Source organism: Cynoglossus semilaevis, chromosome 5 (genome assembly GCF_000523025.1).
Source record: "Cynoglossus semilaevis isolate Cse_v1.0 chromosome 5, Cse_v1.0, whole genome shotgun sequence".
Lineage (NCBI taxonomy): Eukaryota > Metazoa > Chordata > Actinopteri > Pleuronectiformes > Cynoglossidae > Cynoglossus > Cynoglossus semilaevis.
This window is the reverse complement of record NC_024311.1, coordinates 9,888,761-9,912,632: the sequence shown is the minus strand read 5'-3', so window position 1 is coordinate 9,912,632 and position 23,872 is coordinate 9,888,761. Positions and strand designations below refer to the sequence as shown.

Genomic DNA, 23,872 nt, shown 5'->3' with positions numbered 1-23,872 from the left:
GAATGATGAAGAAGGCTGATGAAAACCATGCATTATATTTAGGGTCACAAGGACACTCAAAGTTTGTCTCCACCAGCTTCTCTAGTCCAATGAGTATGAAACTAAATACCACATTTGACGTCAGAGGGCTGTTGCTAAACACCTTGTTTAGCATGTCAAACCATTTGTTCCCTCCCATAATATACGAACCTGTAAAATAAAAATAAAAAAAACCTTTGTGAACACATTTTCAACAGCTAAGTGATGCGTACATCACTCCATGAGCACATCCATGAGGTAAGTTTTCCCATCAGAGAAAATGCCACACTTCCACTCCGATTGGTTTTGAACAAAGCAGGGAGAGGAGCATGCTCTGACATATCCACACCCGATTGGTCCATGCAAGGTTTCAGGTGGGGTTACATTTTAAATGTGATTCCCCTTGGGCAAACTGGACGAAGGGCTGTAAAGTGGAGGGACGTTTGTTCTGCAACAGCGAACATTTGCATCAGTCTGGCTGACAACACATACGAAGGTTGAGGGGAGTCAGGCTTTTGTGTGAATAGAAACTACTGTACCAGCTAAAGGGCACCGTTGATCTCATCTGTCACTGTGATGTGAGTGAGGACTTCAGTCAAGACTTCAAATTATGAAACCATTCCTTTCACTAAAGCTTTAGGTTTGAGACATCTGGACTCAGGTTTAGTCCAGTAAATCCCTCTAAGATAACGCCCCTGATTATAGGACTACAGTGATCGCAAAGAAAATAGAAAATTAAAGCCGAGCGGAGCAATACTGAAAATGAACAGAGCAGCACCTTCATCCCGAGGCTTCTGTTCAGTGATGATATTTTCAAAGAGGGGTATTTGCTTAACCTTCACCACAACACTGACAGGTCTATTATCATTTACTCCAACCAGCCGCACGACGTCGCTCATGCAGCAGAGTGGATTACAGGAGGCCATGTTGATCTTTCAAGGGGATGTGGTACATGCAGCTTGAGAACACCGGGGCCACTGATGTGATGACATAATTTATAAATGACCTCAGTGAGCTCAAGAGCATCACCATAATCTTCTCGCATTAAAAGCTGTCAAGAGCGAGTCACTCGACGCTGTGAAACAAGCTCGAGGTCAAAGAGGACCTACAAACGTGAGAAGAGGAGAAACTGCTGCAGTGCTTTAGTTTCAGAAGCTCCCCCAGATACATTACATATGTTTATATTAATGTAACCTTTAAATGCTCCTGATGAATCAGTCACAAATAACAGTTTGCAAATCCTGACTTGATCACGATCAGCTGACAATCTATGGCTCGTGTTAAATGTGGAAGGAGAGGAAACCATGGCTTGTCAGATGTATCTTGAATCAGAGACACGTTCCTCTTAATGGCTGAGGATTGAATTGTCTACGTTGAAGAAGAAACAGAAGCTCACGGGTTAAAGAGTTCACAAACAGCTGTATTAACATGCGTGTTACGTGTGTGTGTGTGTGTGTGTTTATCCACAGTCATGAGCGCATAGGGCAGGCGCAGCTTGTCCTTCTGCCGTCCGTGTCCTGCCAGCCTTAGTCCCTCTTTTTTTTTTTTTTTTTTTTAATAAAAGATTAACGATGATAAGACGCTCGTGCTTCGGTTGCATCACTTCTTGCAAGAAATATTTTGTGCGCCTCTGTTCGTTTTATTAGCAGAACCGTGACTGGTAGAGCGCAAATGCGCATCGGTCTGCGCATCTCTGAATCTTCACAACTACACGGTGGACAGTCTCCCTGACACCCAGAGACCTCTCCTCCGCACATTAGCAAGGCTTCCGCACCGCCTATGGCTGCACATCGGCATCCCTGAGCCGCCGGTCTCGCCACGGACCCTTCAGCCATCGCTGCCCTCTGAAGGTCTTTGGATACGGGAGACGTTTTTATCCACCCTTTTTAAGAATTATCCTTAAAGAACCCGGTGCTATGCTGGGCCCATCTCTCTAGATCTCGAGATCAATACACGAGCTCTCCTCCCACATTCGTCCGACCGAGAACCTTGTACTCTCCTCGATGCATCCAAACGCAGTGATGCTGGCGGTGCTCCTCCTGGGGAACTTGATGGTGCCTTTCATCTCTGCTCAAAACGGTAAGGGTGCAGATGTGACCCGGGCGTGATTGTAAACAGCGTGTGCAGGGAGGGAAAGTGGCTTGACATAAAAGCAAGGGCACCGTAGCCAAATGTTTCCTAAGAGGATTTTGAGAATAAATGCGATCAAGCCTCTGCTGGACTGTTGCACAGAAATGCAGTTGGTTCAGTTGGTAGGGTTGGGCAGCACGGGCTGTCAGGCGACACTAACCTGTTCTGGAGGCTCTGTAAGTTATTATTGACACAGTCAGACAAAATCCGCGGCCCTGGCTCTGCAGTGTGTCTTAGATAGAAAAACTTCACTGCACAGGTTGTTGGATGTTAGTCTGACAGAGCCATTACTTCTCCAGTATGTCACCTGCTGTAATACCAGCTTAAACCTCCTGGAAAAGACACCCTCACTCACATAGTGTCTGTGGAAAAGTCATTCTCAGTTATTTTAATTGGCTGCGAATATATACATTGTTGTACTGAAAAAAACAACAACAACAAAACAAAAAAAACAAAACCAAACAACAAAAAACAACAAATAGCCACTGCTAAACAAATGAAAAAATACGGCAAAATCAGGATTGGGATTAGCAATATTATCTTGTTTTTGTCAGGCTCCAGCAGTGATTCCTAAACACTGTGCGGTGGAAAATGATCACTTTAAAAAAAAAAAAAAAAAAAAAATATAATATATTTTGTATTTTCTCCAGAATTGTCCACATGTTTCACATTTGTCTTCATTAGACAATGCCACAGTGACCATAAAAAAAAAATGTAATACTTGTATTTAATACTAGATGGGCAGTAGTGGCTAGGTGGTTGAAGAACGTTTGGGGTTCATGTCTACAAGCTGTGTCACAATGATAAGTAATTCACTTTCACTTTCACTTTCACCAGGTCTCAGCATAAAGCTCTAACTAGTAAGAAAAGTGGAACCTAAAGCTGTCGAAGACTTTGTTTGCTGTTACTAGCCTGACATCCAGGTTGTCACAATGGCCAGTCGTTAGAGAGCGACTGCTTGTTTAGACCTGTCTGTACGTTATGTATTGACTGACTGTAAGAGTATTAAATCTATCAACAGGATTGGATTTATATGAAACAACAATTTTGCACCATAACTCACCTTTGTTGGACGTGCTTCGTAGCTATCCCTGCAAGGTAGAGAAAGGAAGTGATGTGCTTTTTGTGTGTAAGCTGTAAGCAAGAATTGTTGCATTTCCTTACATCAAGACATTTCTATATATGGACCGGTTGTGAGAGGCAACACGTTTTGGGGGTGGGTAATACAAAAGCTATCACAAGACAGGGGGATTTCCATTCCATCTACAAAACATTTGATCTTTACCTCTAACATGAATTTATTTTGCTGTTTTATTGTTAGATAAATCCCTCAATGTATTGACTTTCATAATATGAGAGTGGCTCCTTACAAATTTAAATTTCTTTAGATGATGATATTTATTCAGTAAAATGAAGGCACTGTTGATGAATTGCTGTAACGGATACATTTTTTATACGAGTTTTTTTTTTAGCTTAGTACCTCTGTTCATCACACTCCATCACTGTCATCAGTCAGGATGTGTTTTCACAAGTATAAGTAACATAGGCAGAGTCTTCCATCTTTTAGGTCCAAACAATACAAATGTGATTTGTTAAGCATACTACTGTATCACACACTCATTTTCTCATGGAATTGGGGGTTATTTCTTTAAGAGTTTCAAAGTTCTCCATTATACTTGATGTGTATACATACGTACACACACTGAGAGGTGGTATCTGAGCCAGCCACCCTGCCAAAGACATTCCAAACAGTTTTAAGGCTTTTTGTCCAGAATCCCTTCATGGAAGTACACACAGGCAGAGTTACTGTTCGACCAAGGTTACTGGGAGAAAGGCTGGTGCCACCGTGCCAACCATTCAATAAATGTGACAGTTCTTTATGGGTTTTGCCCAGAGATTCTCAAGTTGTTCCAGATTTAGAGCAGCATTTCATTTCAGTAAAGACACCCGACATTTATTTTAGAAATGACCGCGGCTGTAATAAGCTACAGTGTTTCACACAAAGGATAATGTTGCTCACATCACTTGTAGCCAGAATCCATTTAACTTCTTATACAGATGAAAGGTAATGGGTGTATGCTGTCCTACCTCAGATTATACAGTGATAGAAGAGAGTTCAGGAGGAGCTGCGAAGAGAATAATAGTGCATCAAGTGTATCAAATGTAATCACCGTGTCTGTGAAAAGGAAGACGTTCGTGGCTCCCGTCATTTTCTCATATTCAGGGAACGGCAGGCCTATAGGTTTCTGCGACAGTAATTTGGAGGACTGTAAATAGCACCCATCCATTCTGCAGCGTTTCTATTTTTACCACGGAGACACAGCACAGAGAACTGTGGCTTTAAGGTCCTTTTGTGAAAGTGAATCCATTAACTCTTAATGGATGGGCTCCTTGTGCACGGTTGCATGGCATTTTGAAGACCAGCTTGGTGGCTATGAACTATTTAAGTCAAGACTTAATCTGTGTGAGAAAAGAAATGAGGGCTTCTGAGAAGGTGGCTCAGACTGACAGGACTTCCTGTGTCTTGCAAGGATAGAGTAGAGGTAGAGTGATTTAGCACGTCTGTGTCAAACATTGATCACGTCTGTTTTTCAATAACCAGCCACAACATCTGTGTCATTTCCTCGTGTTAGGGCACGCACCAGTGTGAATTAGCTCTCAGTTTGAGGACTGGATCTAGAGAAAGCTATTACCACGTGTACTGCAATGTTTGCTGCATGCCAGCACCACACTTTGGGATAAGTATTTTGCGGTAATGTTCCATTAAATCAATAAACCCGTATGGTTCAACAGCTCGTCCATTATCGTGCAACCGTCCAGTCAGTGGACAACACATTGCATTCATGAATCTGGAAAATGTGCTGCAGGACTCTAGCCAGTTCTGGTCCTGAGTCATGGTTGCACACTGTGAAATCTGAGACGGCCTGCACTGATTAGGTGCAGTATCACTTTAGTGGGGCATTAAAGCCCACTGCAGACAAATACTGATGCACAGTTGTGTAGGTGAGGACTATTTTACTTTTGTTTGAGGTTTTGAACAAGAAGGTTTCAGCCGAGTGTTTTTGATTAAATAGTGAAGGTGTGAAGATGATGAAGGAATCTCCACTGACGCCGTCTTGCTTGTATATAAAAGAGTTTTTCACAAAGAATTTCAGAACTTCAAATCAGGCACCACAGTCTGCCTGGAGAGGAAACGAAGCCGTTGTGAATCCTCTGAATAAACAGTCCATATTCCCCACTTTTATACCACGGTTATTATCGCCAGTTTAAAACAGAGATGGTGGCGACTCATTGTTAACATAACAAACCCAAATTTAGAATCATATAGTACATGTTTCACTTGTACATACCCAACCCATGTAGAGAATCTCAGATACTACATGAGCTTGCATTCTTCTGTGTTGTTTTTTCCAAACCTACTTCATGTCCATACAGTCATTCACGTTTGGGAGTTCAGCCTCAGCCGTACAGCCGTACTGCTGCAGTTCACTTGAAGCTGCCTGGGTACATTCTACAAAAGACTACCTTATAGACACAGTGAAGGTTAATTCATTTTAAAATGAATGAAATATATGTTGGAAATCACTTAAATCAAACCCAGTTGTAAGAAGCGTTTCTGGACAGCTTTACCACAGAAGAATAAAAACGTCTTTAAATCAGCCTTTGTGAAAGAAAAACACGTACGTGGTAGATGATTCTAAAAATACTTTGTCTGCTAGTGACACCGGTGTCACAATAACATAGGTGATTGAGTGAGGTATGTCTAATCTCACCGTTTCTCAGCACTGTGTGGGTGTGTGCAGGGCTGTGCTTGGATGACATTTCCATGACTCACCTTATTTCTCATGTGGCACCTGTCAGAGTTGGCAAAGTTACACACCTTGTGATTGTTCGTAAGTATTTGGTGACCACTGAAGTTTTTTTAGCGACAGCTCTACTTGACTTAAAGTAGGTCGAGGACAACTAAAGAGATCCTGATGGGCACGAAAAGTTATATATATATATACATATATATATAAACATATTACCCACTCTTTATACTAGACATACCTGATCTCTGCAGCATCCCATATGCCTTTGGCATCAACATTGTAAGTATTAGGCCTGAACATGTGTTTAAATTGTCAAGATGCTTTTTTATATGTAATATAACAAACAAGCCACATGCAAATCACACACTTTTATCACCATTTTATACAGGTACAACATAGACACCCACAACTCGATGCGAACGCATGGCCCTGCACATACTGTAACCAGTCGAGTGGCTCTGGGGGTTTCCTACATGCTGCTCACTCTGTCTGTGCTTTCAGCTGAGGACAGGGATTCAGGTTGTAGGCAAGAGACTGACTCACTCGCAGGCTGCATGCTAGTGGTGTGTGGCGGGCTGTCAGTCCTCAGGGGAGCTCTTTTCTCTACCTACATCAGTGGACTACGTAGGCATTAATGACTGTGGTTTAGACACAGCGTTAAAAGAAGATTGTCACAGACAATTACAGGATGATTGTGTGACACTATTGTGGGATTGTTATGTGGCAACAAAGTCAGCTCAAGTGTGCGAGAATGTAATTTTGTGTTGAATTGCACTTGTCCAATCATACTCATAATCCCCTAATATCCATGGCCTGCTGAAATCGAGAGAGAGACACAGTATTGTGTTGTAATAAATCCCATATTTTATTCAGTTGCTTATAGTTTTAAAAATGACCTTTAGTAAAATAACCAGCAGCACATAATCTGGTGAGTTCCAATGTTGGATTGTGTTCATTGTTCGTTGTAGCTGAATGGTTAGGGTTTACAGTCGGGGCTGGTAGAAAACAGTACTTAGATTTCCAGACACTCCTCAGTCATAACATGGAGTCAAGTCAATACTAGAGTAACCTTTCTGAAAAAGAAATGTGATAATATATATATATATATATAATGAAAATAAAACCTGAAAACAGTTGTGGATGTAAGACATCAATAGATGTCATCGTTAAGACAAAGACCTCTTCAAGTCTTTGTACTTTAACCTTAACAACATTCACAAAATTCGGCCAAACCTTCATACTCGTTTATACCAAGACTGCCTGCAGGAACATGTAAAAACAGATTTGATCCACATAGTAAATGTTAATATATTAATAAAATAATAATATGATATAATATATTAATATAATTTAATATAACCACCATACTGTATTACGACCACTGACTAGTGAAGTGAATACAGTGGTCCCTCTCCTATCGCGGTAGTTGCGTTCCAAGACCTACGGCGAAAAGGGAAAATCCGCGAAGCAGGGGCGAGATAGTTTTTATATAGTATAAGTATAGTATAGTATCTCACCCCTACTTCGCGGATACTACTTGCGTATATATTTACCCTTTATGAACCTCCCCACACTGTTATCAATGTATAAGACATACATATTACGTAAATAAACGAAATACACATTGTGGAGGCGCGGCGGAGGTTAGCGCTCAGCTGCAGGAGGGAAAGCACGGGAGCACCGACGCAGATGCAGCCCCGGCCGCAGGTGAACGCAATTGGAGTAATCAAGCCTCTACTTATATTAGTAGAAGGAGCAGGAAATGGACGGACCGTATATGAAAGGTGGGCACAGCGCAGGAGCGCACATTATTGTAAACAAACGGGAACAGAAGTGAATCCTCAACTAACACTTTCGTATGTATAATTATTTTATAATGTCTTTTAGTTTAAAATGTTAAGAATTTAAGAAAAAATCAGTTAAAAAAATCCCCCCGCGATATAACGAAACGGATAAAAAAAAATCCGCGATGTACTGAGGGAGCGAAATTAGAACCGCGATATAGAGAGGAAACACGTTTTTTTCTTTATATCGCGGTTAGAAAGGGAACAAAAGAACAGTCAACGTGTTTGAAAAACTCCCAAATATAAAGATTTGACAAGGTCCAAACTGAAACGTCTCGAAGAACTGGGCAGGGTTATCTACAAAAATGCAGTTTTTATGGGATATTCCCAATTTTTTAGTGGTCATTACCAAATTAGGGGCTGGGATTAAATTCAACAGACAGTTGGATTTTTAAATTTAAAATACTTACACAATGTATAGCTTGTAAAAATGGCTGATTAAATTTAGCTTCAAGTGATACAAGCACAAATATATATTTATACAAGATCAGCTGATATTTATCAAGACATAATATCAGCTGAACTCAGACAATACCCATGACCTTTAGTCGACATATAACCAACATTTACACCTGTATAATCCCTAAGGAGTCCAGACCACCTGGCTGATAAGTTTTGTTTTGACTGGCAGTATATGACCGCATATTTAAGCAAATAAAAACTGAAGTTTGCGCTGCGTGTATATCTCCTCAGAGCCTTCCAGAATCCAAATGTAAATGAAGTCATCTGTTCCTGTTCTTGATTAAATATGCCATACTCTAAAAGTGTAGGCAGATGCCCCCTCTGGGATGAGGCGGTGAGCGAGATGGAGCCAGATGTTTCCAGAGAAAAGAAACAAATGCTAATTACTCTGCACATGTCCAAACATCACACATGAAAACATGAATTGTGAGCATCTTAAATCCACTGCCACTTCTCCAGCAGTAGAAATCCTCATTGTTATCTGGTCTCAGCCTCTCATCCGTCCTCTTATTTTCATTCGACTGGGAGTCACGAGCTAGTGTCGGGCTTCAGACTTGTTACCATGGCACTACTTGGAATGGGAGTATTGCAAAGTATGTGATATATTTTGGCTGCACTACGACAGCCTGTCTGGGTTCAGTGCAAAGAGAACAGTGTTTGTTAAAGCTGTGTAAGTATTGTGTGTTGTAGTATGATCCCACATCTTCTCACATGTTACTAATATATGAATAAATATCCTTACTGGCAGCTGAATCTGAAGTACTATTTAAACAAGATAAAGTTTCATTACTAATACTGGTGGAATATACCTTTAGTTAGTTGCAGTTAGACTGAGTACATTTGATGATTCTTTGTTCCAAGCAGGTCGACTATTCATGTGGTGGTTGTAAGCTGCTGCATTATAATACAACACACAGTCTTCCACTCATGGGACCACATGCTACCTGTTCCAATTTCCTCTGTATTTTTTGGTGTAGATGGTATACAGCTGACGGCCTGCGGGGACAGCAGAGGACCCTGTCTGCGGTCCAGGTGATTTGTCACTGGATGAGGTTCATTATGGCTGGCAGTGTATTGTTAGGGTAACTACTGATGCGGAATTGGGTCATGAATCAGACACAGACATATCATGGTTCCCTCACAGTTGTGGTAATACTGCGTATGCTCCATAGTCCACATATTAGTGAGCTAGTCCACTTGGGATAGAGAGCAGGTGCAGATTTAGGTTCAATATGTTGCATGTGCTACCGTATATAAATTTAGCTTGGAGTGCATAAACCAAATGCGTGTGACTCTAAAAATATCCAACTCGAAGGTGGCATATGCTGGTGTTTCCTAAAACACACAGGAGCATCATATAAAAATAACTACCTCAGTATTTTCTAATGGGCCAGAGGAAGTATAAGGTCCTGTGGTCGTCAGCACGACAACTACCTAATGTCTATATTTTGTTTTTTTTTGTTTTCTGGCTGAAGATGTTTAACAGCAGTAGAATAATAACGATAAAGAAACGAGAAGTAGAGATAGCAGGATTATCTAAGCTTAGCCAGGCATTGGAAGGGATTGACTATTGTTAGTTCTAGATCTGACTACTAAATCACTAATCTTTTAAATGGAATATTTTTGTAGAGTGCCACAGAACAGTTTCGATACGGCACTAAAGCAGACAGCCAGCTCAGTTGGTCCAAACCAAGAAGCATTTGTCATATCTAGAACGAAATTGATAATCTTTCCACCTGGCTGTATTCCTTGTTCCTTGAAATTGTTTTGTTTGTGTCGGAGGATTATATTCATACAAAACAATAACACTGTACCAGCAAAATCAACTGTGTGACCGGGGAATCCCTGTGACGTTTAAAGCATCTATCAAAACTGACATTGGAGTTTACATATAATTTTGCCTGTATATGATTAAATATAAACATGCGAGAATTTTGAAATCTACGGTAGCTACACATTTTTATAAACATGCGAGAATTTTGAAATCTAGCTACACATTTCCTTTTAAAAGTAAGGATCATTTATTTGTACATTAATTTAAAATACTGCATATCATTCGGCTTTTACAATTTCATTCTGGATTTGCTGTTTCCGTCCACCATCGAGAGACAAAGATTTTATTACTGCAGTGCCTGAAGTTATAAAAGTGATGGAGGTTTGCTGTGCTTGTCTTTGTAAATAGTAGTTGCTAAGACATACCAAGTAAGTCAAAAGATAGTGTTAGTGCTCATATATAGATAAAATGTATTTTACTCATATTGTATCAATAAGTGGGTGAAGCCAAGATTCCTGATCTTTGCAAAAGTGTCAAGTCAATAGTTTTATTAAAGTCTGTATTACAGTAGTTCTCCATCGACAGACAGAGAGTCAAATGATCCTACGGTCTTGATGAGATTTCCAGTTTTCCTCCTTAGAATCTGAAGTTATTTTGGTTAATTACATTGTATTAAACAGTGAAGTGACTTTGTACTAATGGGGGTGCTGTGTGTGTGGTAAACGAAGTTGGTTATCAGTCCCAATTTTATTTGTCTTAGAAATTCAGAATTTTATATTAAATATACTGCAAGGGTTATACTCCTTCAGGATTACTTATAAAAAAGAGATCAAGAGTAAACCAAGTGGAAGAACCACATCGCTTCGGATGACTAATTAAGTCTAACAGTGGGTTGGCTTTATTAGGCAATCATTGACCTTTCCTTTTTCCACCTGTAAGTAATTCAAAGCTTTCCTTTTTTAACCTTTAATCATCCCTCTTTGGGGCTCTGTGTTCTATTTTACTTTTCATTCTTTAACCTTTCCGCTGAAACCCTCTTCCTTTCTAGCTGGGTTTGTGAAGTCGCCCATGTCTGAGACTAAGCTAACAGGAGACACCTTTGAGCTGTACTGCGATGTGGTTGGTAACCCCACTCCAGAGATCCAGTGGTGGTATGCAGAGATCAACCGAGCCGACTCCTTCAAGCAGCTGTGGGATGGAGCCCGCAAACGTCGGGTGTCTATCAACACGGCCTACGGCACCAATGGGGTTAGTGTGCTTGGTATCACGCGCCTTACACAGGAGGATTCTGGGACATACGAGTGCCGGGCCAGCAACGACCCCATACGTAATGACTTTCGACAAAACCCTGCCATCACCTGGATCCGTGCCCAGGCCATCATTTCGGTGCGACAGAGTGAGTGGTCACTGTCCAGTAGTATCTAGGTGTTGAATACACTACCACTCCCTCCCCCCCAACCCTATAACAGCTTCCCAAATATAAAAAAACCAAACGTTTATTTACATTTATTATAGATTTTATACAATAATTTGAAGTACACATATCTAAAAAGTCAGTGTCTGTTTTTCCCTCATGTTTGTATTAATATTAAAATGTATTTTTTTTTTATGTTTACCCTGTTGAACTTATATTCCCTCTCTCCCCAAATCCCTTGAGCATGTTTGGTAAATGACCACAAACCCAGAGCTTTACTCTCTCCCTTGCCTCAGTTTTTCCTTTGTTCTTCCTGTCTAGTGTCCTTTTTTTTCTTCTTCTAATTATCAAATCGTGACTTATCTTTGTTTTCTAATTAACTGTTTCCTCTCCCTCTGTGTATTTGTGCCCCTCATGTTTTGTCTGAAGCAGTGCTTTGATTAATTATTTACTTCAAAGCCCTCACTGTCAGTTGGACTTGACACTGGTGGTGATTTGAAGTAATGGTGCTTTAGACTTGGCTTTTTCACCAAGGCTTGTTGAAATAGGACTGTGAGAAGACACAAGGAGGGTGACGTTGGCTGCCAACTGCATTCTGATTACTGATGACTATTTTCTGCTTTCAAATTTGTGAGTGGTAATCATGTACAAGTTGACAAGACACGAGGGCCATGGGTGTCTCGTCTCTTGTTTAGAAAATAACTTTCACCCGGACAAAATAGTCCATCTGGACTGGACTGCTATGTGTAACCTTGTGCCTTCTCAGCCACCAAGCATGTGACATTGAATCAGTAATGACATTATATCCTTTAACACTGCTGTATGCACTGAAACACAAAACACAAACTGGATTTCGACTGGACCAAGGCTAAGTCTGACTTTTAAAGAGTGCCTTTTGTTATACATAGAAAAGCTGTTTATTGCACACAGTGTATTATGTCATTACTGAAGTTAAATAGTAATAATAATAATGATTATTATTATTATATATGTGAGATGCAAATAATTGCATGTATATCTGATTAAAAACAGTGTAGTTTGTAGATGGCAAAATGCATGAGTCTGATTTTCTGTTAAATTTTGCATAAAAATATGAATCCTGACATGAAAACTACTGCTCCACATTTTAATAATCTAATCTACAGTTACATCAACTGGAAAAATCTAAGTATGTGGCATTCTAACTTTTCCAATCCTTATATGAAGTTATGTCTACAAAGATTGGCCAAATTTGATATGTTTTAACAAAGTATTAATTGAAAGTGTTGGGTTAGTCCTTAAAAACTCCTTTACTTAATAAACCAACTGCTGACACATGATTTCTGTCTCAGCAGTGCTGCGACCGGTCTCTGATTTGAGAGCCCTACTCTCCTGAGACCATGTTACTAAAATCTAGACATTTGCAGTGCAGTAGCTGTGGCTGTTTACTGCATGGTTTCAGAAATGATTTAAATATAACTCTGAACCACCATATGACCTCATGAGGAACACACACGATTCAATCATTTTAGGCAACCTTCTGTATTGTATAATAATTGCCAGGTTAGATAGGCTATGCATTTAGATGTGGTACCTGTTTCACAGAGCCCACTATTTCTTTTTATATAAATATAATGTGATGCAACGTTTAGGTGTTATTAGCAGCATGCTACATGTGACAAGGTGTCCTACAAATAACCTTCAAGTTAAACTGTCTGTGGACTAGTGTGCTGCATTTGCTAAATGTTAATTTATGTACCTCATGCAGTGTGTGTGTGTGTGTATACGCATGTCTCTAAGATGCTATGAATAGCACACGGTTCAGCTTAACGGGGGAGAAAAAAACGTCCGGGGGAGGGGAGAGACTTCCCCTCAGCTACTGCGTACGCAAAATAGCTGGGAGACAGAGCTACGAATGCAAATTTAAGTCGCTTGCCGTCTGAGTAGCCTCTCTTCCCCCTCTCCCCTCCTCTTCTGCCGTACTTAGTAGAGGCTACGGCAGAAGCAGCCAGTAGTAGGATTACGATGCCTCTCTTCTCTGCTCCTCCCCCCGGGGGTTCCATTGTTGCCATGGTTGGTCCATCTTGAATGAGGAGGAGGGACAGAGCAGGGAAAGGCTGCTGCTGCTGCTGCTGAGTACTCGAGGCCAAGCAAAGTGTGCCGGAAGCTCAGACAGCACCTCTCATTTTTTTGCTTCATGAGCAACTGAGAGATTAAAAATACCAAATGTATCCGGGACGTCAAGTTAAATATAATTACAGTCTACACTGTTCTCCAATTACTCCAGTTGCGCTCACCTGTGTCTGAGAAATTACTCCAATTGCGCTCACCTGTGTCTGAGGCTTCACCTGCGTCGCCACTCTCGTACTCTCCCTCCTGCAGCTGAACACTAACCTCTGCCGTGTCCTGTATTTCATTTATTTACGTAATATGTATGTTTTGTGTAGGAAATGGTAATACAGTCTAGGGAGGGGTGATAACAGTCTGGGGCCCGTACTTTGCGGATTTTCCCTTTTCGCGGTGGGTCCAATGTCAGGTAAAACGGAACTACCGCGATAGGAGAGGGACCACTGTACACTTATATTTATGCATGCGTACATAGCAGACGTACATGGCAATATTGGGAATTGAGCTTTTTATTGCTTAGTTAAAAGAAACACATTTTCATTACTTGCGTTTCCCTCTATGGAAAGCAATTGTTTTTCTCTCCATTTCATGTATTTATTATGCCTTTTGTTTACTTGTTTTGTGCCCTTTTGTCCTCACCTCGTAGACACCCTCCCACACAGATTATATAAAAACTGCGTTCAGCCTACGAAAGCTGCTGCCAGTGGTGAAGCAATAAAACTGCATTGAGCCCAGTTCTGTGATAAGGTCGGGCTGTTTTATTTGTGTTACAGAACCAAAGATAAATTCCTCTGAGGAGATCATTCTATCAGCGGACTCTTCGAACAAACCAGTCACCCTGTTCTGTAACATCACCACCGCCAACACGCCGCATGAGGAAAGCTTCTGGATGAAGAACGGCCAGGAGATCCCCAACACACGATCGGAGCAGGGGAACACAAACTACAGGTGACAAACACCTCCCCTACTATATGTACACGATTTCACAAAATATAGTAAATAATAAGTGCCTAATGGAACGAGAAATAATAAAAAAACCAACCCATAAATAGTCACTTTACAGCTGGTTTACTTGAAGCAGAAACAACAAGAACAGCCTTTTGAAAATTATAAATATTACAATATAATGATAATATCATTATATTTATCACGAACAAGTCACTGAGGTTGTTTTGCAGAATTACAAATTTGCTCAAAACCCTGTTATATTTGTTGTTCCAATGGTTATCAAAACAAAGACAATTCTAATTAAATAAGATCTGACCTTTTGCTTCATACCAGGAAACGTCTTTTCCAACCCAAAGTACCAAGTAATTCTCCATCTGGCTCTTATGCAGCATAACAACTCGGAGACAAAGCCACTGCTCAAGCTTCACTGACTCTCCCTTGCCACAAGATAACACCAATTGGTCACTTCCCTGTCACATTACATCAGTGGTCTCTGAGGATTACAGCTAAAATGCCTCTGGTGCCTTCCCTACAGAAGCTGGAGCTGCTGCTCCGTAATACATAACAACATAATGGCAACACTTACTGTCCTGTGGTCGCGCACGGCCCTGCAGCTGATACAAGTGCAGTTTAAAGTAATTACTGGAGTTGAACTCCGGTTAGTTGATGTTATTTACTTAATTACCTGTGAAGTAGAGTAACTGCTGAACTGACCAGACGGATCACACCGTTTTGTTTTTTCTTCGAGCAGAATCGTTAAACCCAGAGCGGACGATTCTGGGGAATACATGTGTGTTTACACATTCAGCACCATGCCAAATGCAAACGCAACAATTGAAGTTAAAGGTGAGTTCCCTCACGGGAAATATATATTCATGACAATGCTTAAATGTTGAACAGGCATTAGAGCGCACATTATCTGGCCAGTGAGATGGACAGTTAAGGTGTGTGTCTAGGTTCTCAGTTACATCGAGGGCAACTGGACGGAGTAGGTTTCTTGAAGACGAACTGAAGAAGCCTCTCTGATAATATGGGCAAAGAGAGAATATTAGCCAAACAGACATGTACCTCACGTAGAGCATCCTTTGCTGCATAGCTACAAAACGTGGTGTAAAATCCCTTCTACTAGTGTATGTAACTGAGCTGCCTCACAGCAAGAAGTCCAACAGTTGGCATTTTCCCCTCATGTCCATGTGGGTTTCCACCAGGTTATCACCCACACAGTCCCGCAGACGAGGGATTAGGTTAATTGAATAGTCCAAATTGAAGATGGTAGGTGTGAAAGTGAGTGTACACAGAGGATTTGACTCTGAAAGTCTGTCCTGTTGTTGACCAAGTGACCTGTTCAGGATGTCGGCTAGGACTGGCTCAGATCCTGCTATGGCCAGGATAAGTGGTAGATGATGGATGAATAATTGAGTCCCATTGAGTTCTGTATGTTTAACTAGTGAAATTCAACAGCAGTGGATGTAAAGGGAGAGCTAACGAAAGACCCCCTGTGTTGGTTTCTTTGAAGTTGATGGAGAATCCATCAGCACGAATCAGGAGCCTTCTCTAAGAAAGGGCAAGTGGATCCCTGTTTCAGAGAATCGTGGCTGTTTGAAGTGTTTAAGCCAATTTACTGTGGCATGGCTGTGGTGCATACTGAGCATGTCCTGCCTCTTATCACATGGCTGTCTTCAAGCACTGGCTGATTGCATAACATGAGCGATGACCCCGTGTGTTCTGCTTTTACTGGGCTGGAAGGTGACGGCGCTCGTCGCCATTTAAATGGAAGGTGTTCGTGCAACGACCAGACTGAAAAATACTGTCCTCAAAATAGTATCGCATTTCACAATTCTAAGGTAAATAAGACATGGTCTCACACACACACACACACACACACACACATGAAGTGAAGGGTTTTAACATGACACATTCAAATTCATATAAGTGATGGGAGACTTTTGTGACCCAGGTAGTAGGACCATGACCATGGTCCCCAGATTTGCTCCGTGCTCCTGGCAGCGTTTCACTGAGATCTCTCGCCTACAGTGTCCTTGGCAGACTCATGATTGCAGGACTGGGCTCAGAGGCAACAGATGGAGGGTTCTGTGATGTTGTAGGATTAAGTCGCTGAATCCTGTCCCAGCCATCTCTGTGGCAGGAGCAGAATTTATTGTCTGTGATACTAAGCTTACCGCTGACATATATTTGTGGTACCTCTGTTTTGCCTTAATACATCTCCTAACGTTGCCTCTCCCTGGTGTCTTTCGACTCTCAAAGTCAAATTGCAAAGCTACTGCACAGTGAAAAGAAATTAAAGTAGGTAACGAATGAATTATTTCATTTTGCTGCTATTCAAAGTCACCTTTCTCTGTTTCTTTTCTACTGCTTTTTGTCAGCCTGCCTCATGAACTCACTTCTCCTTACTCATCCTTTCAAATTTGTATTTAACTCAAGCACTGTCTGAAAAAAAAAACAGATTAACAATTACAGTAATCAGACAGGCAAATGCTGGTTCCTGAGCCACTCATAAATGGTCAATGTGCTGTCACTCAGTGACATAATACAGACAGGCTTAAAAGAGCTTGACCACTCCCCCACTCTGGGAGCATGTGTTCACCGTAATTAGAGTGAAGTCATGTCACCACAGAGAGCTGACTTCTCCTGATCTGTTATCCATGAACAACAAAAAGATGCTCCCTCCAGGCTGCTCCCTTATCCCACTTAATTGTATAGAAGGAATTATTGTAATTTTGAGGATTAGTGTAAAAAAAAAAAGAAGAAGCAGAAACAGTTATCTTTTTGACTCTGTGCACAATGAATACTGTCTGTGTCTGCCCTGTTAGCAAAGACTCGGTTTGAAGGCATGTGTTTTTTGGCTCTGTGACATATTGTACATCAGAATTGAGCTAATTCCTCATCTTGTGACAGTATAGGTTATCACTCTGTCTTTTCTGTGTTTACGGAAAAGTCGGGTTACACAATTATCTCTGTGTGAATCACTGTGGAATTAATTTGAATGGAACATCTGGAGGCTCTTGAATCATACTGATCTCTCTCCTCCATGACCCTATTATGAATTGCACTGAAGGGCTTTCACCTATTACACAGTGATCTTCTCCGCTGCATGGTTTAAAAAAAAAAAAATAGAAAGGGGAAATTTTTTTTTCCAAAGTCATATCAAGGTCATTTCGTCAGGCATTCAGAAACGATAACTGCAGCATGTGGTCATTCTTAAAACAAGTTAAAGAAAACATCTGTCTTTTCTAAAGCAACATGAAATAACATTTAAATTAAAGACTCACCTTCACCTTGACCAACTGGTGCCCTGACTACAACCTAAATTGGACAATGAGGTTATTTATACACGACACTTATCTGAATAGCGAGCGCTAGCTTCCCTTTGACTGCGACAGCTTGAAGGCATGACACTGAGCTGCTATAGAGAATGTTTCCTGCCACACAGGCTCGTAATCACACTCCTCTTACACAGACATCTGAATAACACCATTTATTAACTTGGCCATGACAGCAAATCCTGCCTCCCCTTATTTTTGCCATCTGGTTGGAATTTAAACATTTCTTTCATCGGCAACCTCTATTGACATGACTAATTGTCAACAAATGTACTAATTGTTTTAACCTTTTACAGCAAAACCTCACATAACTGGCTACAAGAAAAGTGAAAACAGAAAAGAGGGAGAAAATGCAACGATGTACTGCAAGTCTGTTGGCTACCCACATCCTACCTGGACGTGGCGTAAGGTGGATGGCAATTCCTACACGGTAACTGCATACATACTGTTTTTTTTGTCGTAAATTGTTTCATTAGGTCAGAGCCTACATATTGCAAAACATGTAGAGAAGTGGAACTTGTTGGCCGGTCAACTTTCCTTTTGGGAAACATGGAGTTAGAACAGCGGACAGCAATGAAGGCCACACACAAAGTGTTGCGTTGAAGTCTTTATTGTCCTTGAACAATTTGGTCTGACAAGCCGTACCATCAGACTCAGACTAATGCTTGTGAGCCATAATGAAGGGCAAAAAGTTTCAAAGTAATATAGCGTACCACCCAGTACAGAGTCATCTTCCTCATCGGAATGAGGGAACAAGACTTTCTTAATGAATTTATATGTAGGGAATCTGGCGACACCGTGGGCCAAGGATGTCGTAAACCGAGGACCCTCTGAACAGCTTGGATTCTATGTACCAAAACTCTCTTTTACTAATGTAAAAAAAAATGTTGATTTTGTTCCAGGACATCGATAACTCCACCGGACGGTTCTTCATCACTAACAGAGACAACTACACAGAGCTTAACATCCTGAACCTGGACATCAGCACAGATCCTGGAGTATACGAATGCAATGCCACCAATGTGATAGGGAACAATGCTGAGACAACTATACTACGTGTGCGCAGCCATCTCGCACCACTCTGGCCATTCCTGGGGGTGCTGGCTGAGATCATTATCCTAGTAGTCATCATCGTCGTGTATGAGAAGCGCAAGAAGCCAGATGACATCATCGATGGTAAGAAAATAATGTATGATATTTGTGAAGTCACATTAAACCGTGGTATGCCACCAAAAAGAAGTGCTATATTAGAATGTGCAGTACTTACTGTACGCAAAGTTACAGTGGATAATAACTTCACATCTGGCCTGAGCACAACAGGCTGGACTGACAGCTGTCGGTCTGTAGTTGTCGGTCTGTAGTTAACAACCGTGCCAGTCTTAATGTGCAACTTCACTGGTTACTATTCTTTCCCCTTTTCCCCTCCTTTTCAAATGGAAATGTAATCTAAATGTGTGGTAAGTGAGAGCTCATGCATGGTTTGAGATCTATTTTTTTGTCCACTTGTATGTCTCAAGTTCACATGAATACATGACTAATTTTGGTTGCAAATAATTAATTGGATAAAATGTCTAAACTCGCTTCATGGTGGATTTTAGTCATTAGCGTGGCAGACTGACGTCTCGCCTAAAGTTGAAGCCCTCAGAAATGCATGCTGGGCTTTGAGATGGTATTTTAAGCTGGAGATGCTTTGGCGAAACAAAGATTTTTTTTTTTTTTTTTTTTAATGCAGCGTGTGCAAATAACAACATGCCTAAAATCCAAACCTTTACCATGGAGATGAAGCTTCTTAATCATTTGGTTAATGACAGAATGCACCCACGCAGACAGCTTTTTTTCCCTCACATATGCATGGAGCAGCAGGGGTGTGACATCTTATGTTGCAGTTTGATGTCTCTAAACATATTTCTCGAGGAGTCAGAGTCAGAGTCCCATCATTCCATAGGACTGGGTTGTTTTGAGGGAATTACAGTGAGTGAAAAATCACAGCTGTTGGCCCTGGTTTTGTTACATTACATAACATGTAGATGTTCATACTAATATTTTTCCTGTTTAATGGTTGTTGAGACCTATAGAGGCTGTGACCAGTCCTTTTTTACATTAACGACCTGGACATGCCATGTAAACAGCTTCTTGTAGGGCAACATTTTTATGCTCATGTAGAGAAAAAGAGTGCACCCTCATCAGGCCACGTGCCCCTACTGTGATTTATATAGATACTAAACTCTTTAATGGTTCCTACTTCAGCGGACATTTGAGGTTACACTTGAGTGTCTGCAGCTAGGGAGTGAACAATGTAACTTAATATTAAATTCACCCATAACATAAGCAAGGAAATCCGAAAGCACAATCTGTAGATGGAAATATAAGTAGGACTGTATTATGTAGGATTAGGCTGTTTTCTAATACGGAAATAATTTGCACATTCATTCACAAAGTGAATTCAGGTTTTGGTTTCATGAAGTACTTTACTGTATATACAACCTCCTGTATTGTGCAATGCTGGAGGGAAGGACACACTCACATGACAAGAGCAGGCAAACATTTACTGTTCATGCTGTTCCAAAGACAGTGTAAATGCTTGAATCCAATCAAAATGCAGCTATTTCTTTAGTGCGAATCAGTATAGTGATGCATCTGTATAAATGAAAATAAAAACAACCAAAATAGGTTTCTAATATAATAACAACCAAACACATTACTACTATTACTGTCGATAATTTTGATGAAAAATAAATTCAATAAAATATAATTAAAAATTAATTTCTAATTCAACAATCAGAAGTCATGCCAAGTAATTAGAAAATAGATTTACCTTATACATTTGTTACTTTACTATAATGGTAACCAAACTGGCACTGTGTCACTGCAGCTTCTCTAAAACATTTCTATGAATCTAGTCAATCCACCCAGTACAAGTAAGCTGTGTGCATGGCCTCATCTTTGGTTTCATCTAGCGGGAAAGTGAAGCGATTAAGGTGGATTAAATTTACCATTCTAACCAGGAATGAGGTCCTTATATTGTACAGCCTCTCTAAAATCTCCTGTTTTCACCAGATGTTTTGCGCCCTGTCTGTAGCCATTGTACTGTAACCTCAGCTCATGTTAATGTTTGAACACTTCATGTTCCCACAGCCAGAAGGCCCACAGGGCAGAAATATCACATATTTGTTTGAAAAGACAGATTGTAGCATGTGATAATTATTTGCTGAATGAGGGCTCATTCTCTGTCAGATGGCATATAGATGATAAAATGGCCATACTTGGGTACGAGAGAGAGAGAGAGAGAAAACAATGGAAGACGTTTTTGTCTCGCCCCTAAACCTGCTCCATAATAACACCATGGAATGCTGCTAATGCTGTTTTATCTCTGACCCATAACTGCATGAGACATATCTCTGTTGCTGGTTACTTACCCATTTTCATCAGTACAACCAACACCGGCCGCCTTGTCCACTCCAAGGTCTTTGAATTGACCTGTCAGTCAACAATGTTCACTACGTATTCTCCCGTTGTCCTTTTGGAGCCTCTTCATCATGGGTCTATTTTAAGAACAATAAGATGTTTTTATGTTTGTCCAGGTGAAAAAAAGAGTGAATTTTCCATCTAATTGACAGTATTGAAGTACCAAAAACTGATATAAAGGAAATCAAATCTCATGGTGGTGCTGGGTTGTAAGATCACACAGACACATACATGTACAGTATACGGCGACTTCACTGATGCTGTAATTATGACCAAGCTTTTGGTAATTCAAAGATGGTTCCACTGTGGGTGAGCCAGCTTTACCCATCTGTGTTTAGGCTCTGCCTAGATGAAGTACTACCCTGGACAAGTGGGTTGCATGTGAGGTTAATGATTTTTGACAATGAAGCTGTGGCTGTTTAGACAAATCACAACAGCTTTCTTTTCATGTTAAAGCTTTCATGGATATGTCACTGCTGACCTTTTTCCCACGCAGGAGGTCTGCTGTCGTAGAAGCAGCCTTTGTTTAAATTCCAGGTTTTGAGATTATTTTTGAAATTGATAAACTTTACTACCAAGATTATTGGGTTGCCAACGGATTCAGAAATGAAAAGTACAGAGTATTTCCACTGAGTATTATTATTTTTTTATCCATCAACATAAGGTCATTGTCTTCTACCACTGAAGAGACTAGGCTGCCATCTACTGTAGGTTATCTGATGAGAGTTTTTTTTTTTTGAATGGAGGGTGTTGACAAAATATGACAAACTTTGTGAATGGAGGGTGTTGACAAAATATGACTTTTTTTCCCCCATAAATAAAAATGTATATTTCAGTATGTTTGGTACATCAGTTTTGTTACTCAGTGTAACGTAATTTTGTGCTCCTGTAATTATAGTAACCTCACAATTGCCTGGGAAAAAGGAAAGTCAACTGCCTGCATAAAGATGTAGAGCCTGCGTTTTCTATGGGAGCGCTTTTTTTTTTTTAAATCTTAAACTTTGACCTGTGTTCTTCGTTTTTCTTATCTTCTCTGCCTGTGTCTTATAGATGATGAACCAGTTGGACCGATGTAAGTATGCCTTCACTTAATATTCAAACTCACCAGTGCAATTCCAAATGTTATTTCTTTGATGTCCCTTAATGAAAACTGCTTCATATCGCAGGAAAACAAATTCAACAAACAACCACAAGGACAAAAACATGCGCCAGAGGAATACAAAATAAGCAATTAACTAAAGTAAGACACTGAGGTCAAGGATTGGGGATAAATATAGTCACAGCCAGAGTTAGCCACAGTTAGCCAGCTTTGTAAAGCTTTCTCTTGGTTTTTGTCTTCCAGGTGAGATGGCTAAAACTGCATTTCTTTTGACAACGCGGAGGTATCAGCAGTGGATAGATCTCCCGTGCAGTTTTGATCCAGCACATCTTGTCTCATTTTTTGAGAACCAATATCAGCATAACACTGGCAACAATAAGAACATAACGGCTGTCTTAAGCATGCCTTGTTCAGTCTTACGTGGAGATTTCAGGATGACGAATAATGACTAAAACCACCACAAAGGTGTACACATTTTCAATGTGCTGTTGATGTCTTCTTTATTTACTTCATCATGTCCTCAAATGAGGTGATCCCTTTTGTATTACATATCATGTACAATGCATGCAAGATAATTACGCAATAGGATACTCAGAATAGAAATCTTCTGTTGTTATCCCCCCGTGTGGCTTTTTATTGCATTTAAAATGATCTGTGTTTTCTAATGATGTCATCTTTATAGCACATGTATATCATATTCGTATATATATGTGCGGCACACATATATATCATATGCATATATATGTAATATATAGAGTTTTATTCTTGAAGATTTGTACAGCATATCATGGTCATTTAAATGTTTGATTTTGTGGAAACTCTTTCTTGACAGAACCTTTTGTTGTGAAGCCACGGCTCCACTGACTGGCAGTATTTGAATCTTAATTGAGAGTGGTTACAGAAAAAGGTGTGTTTAAATATCTAAACTAAAATATTAATGTGTATTATTTTTATTTTTTATTTTCAGAGTAACTTAGGTGTCTTGTATATGTTGAAGTATGAGTGTTCAAATATTAGGAAATCTGTAAAAAAAAAAAACGACAATATTTTTTTTATTCCCCCGATTTCATGGACTGGTTTTAATTTGTTTCTCTTAAATGTATAGCATGGCTATAATCCTATGCAATATGTATTCTTCAATAGCTATATGGAGGGCGGTTTGTTTTACTCAGTGAAGCTTTAATATAGTGGGATCATTTGGAAACTGGCATAGCAAAATTCACTGCTGTAGCTGCATGACTCCTGTTTCAATTCAATGTATCCATGTGTGTGTGGTGGTGGAAATGGACCTGGGTTTAAGTGGGGGGTGGGAGGGGGTCAGAGGGACCAGAGTATATAGCCACGAACATAAGTGAGACCAATATTTTTTTCTGAATAAAAACTATAAAAATGTTTCTTTTATATTTTATTTTGCAAATTCTTCTCTTACCACAGAAATACAGTGCAAATGAAAGTGAAC

The 23,872-nt window shown here is 40.3% G+C and overlaps 1 protein-coding gene across 4 annotated transcripts; it reads left to right on the top strand.

The window, feature by feature from the left end:
• Positions 1-928: 928 nt before the first annotated feature.
• nptnb (neuroplastin b) lies at positions 929-23,805 on the top strand. 4 transcript variants are annotated; one of them, XM_008310387.3, is made up of 9 exons: positions 929-2,097; positions 11,089-11,436; positions 14,334-14,508; positions 15,260-15,354; positions 18,146-18,279; positions 18,752-19,025; positions 22,377-22,386; positions 22,481-22,554; positions 22,657-23,805. In XM_008310387.3, the coding sequence occupies exons 1-8, from the start codon at positions 2,022-2,024 to the stop codon at positions 22,539-22,541; spliced, it is 1,173 nt and encodes a 390-aa protein (XP_008308609.1). In that variant the 5' UTR covers positions 929-2,021; the 3' UTR covers positions 22,542-22,554; positions 22,657-23,805. The 4 variants fall into 4 exon arrangements, with proteins under 4 accessions (XP_008308609.1, XP_008308608.1, XP_008308611.1 ...); XM_008310386.3 differs by having other exon boundaries at positions 22,365-22,386; XM_025055657.1 differs by lacking the exon at positions 929-2,097 and adding an exon at positions 7,708-7,744 and having other exon boundaries at positions 22,365-22,386.
• The last annotated feature ends 67 nt before the right edge of the window (positions 23,806-23,872 follow it).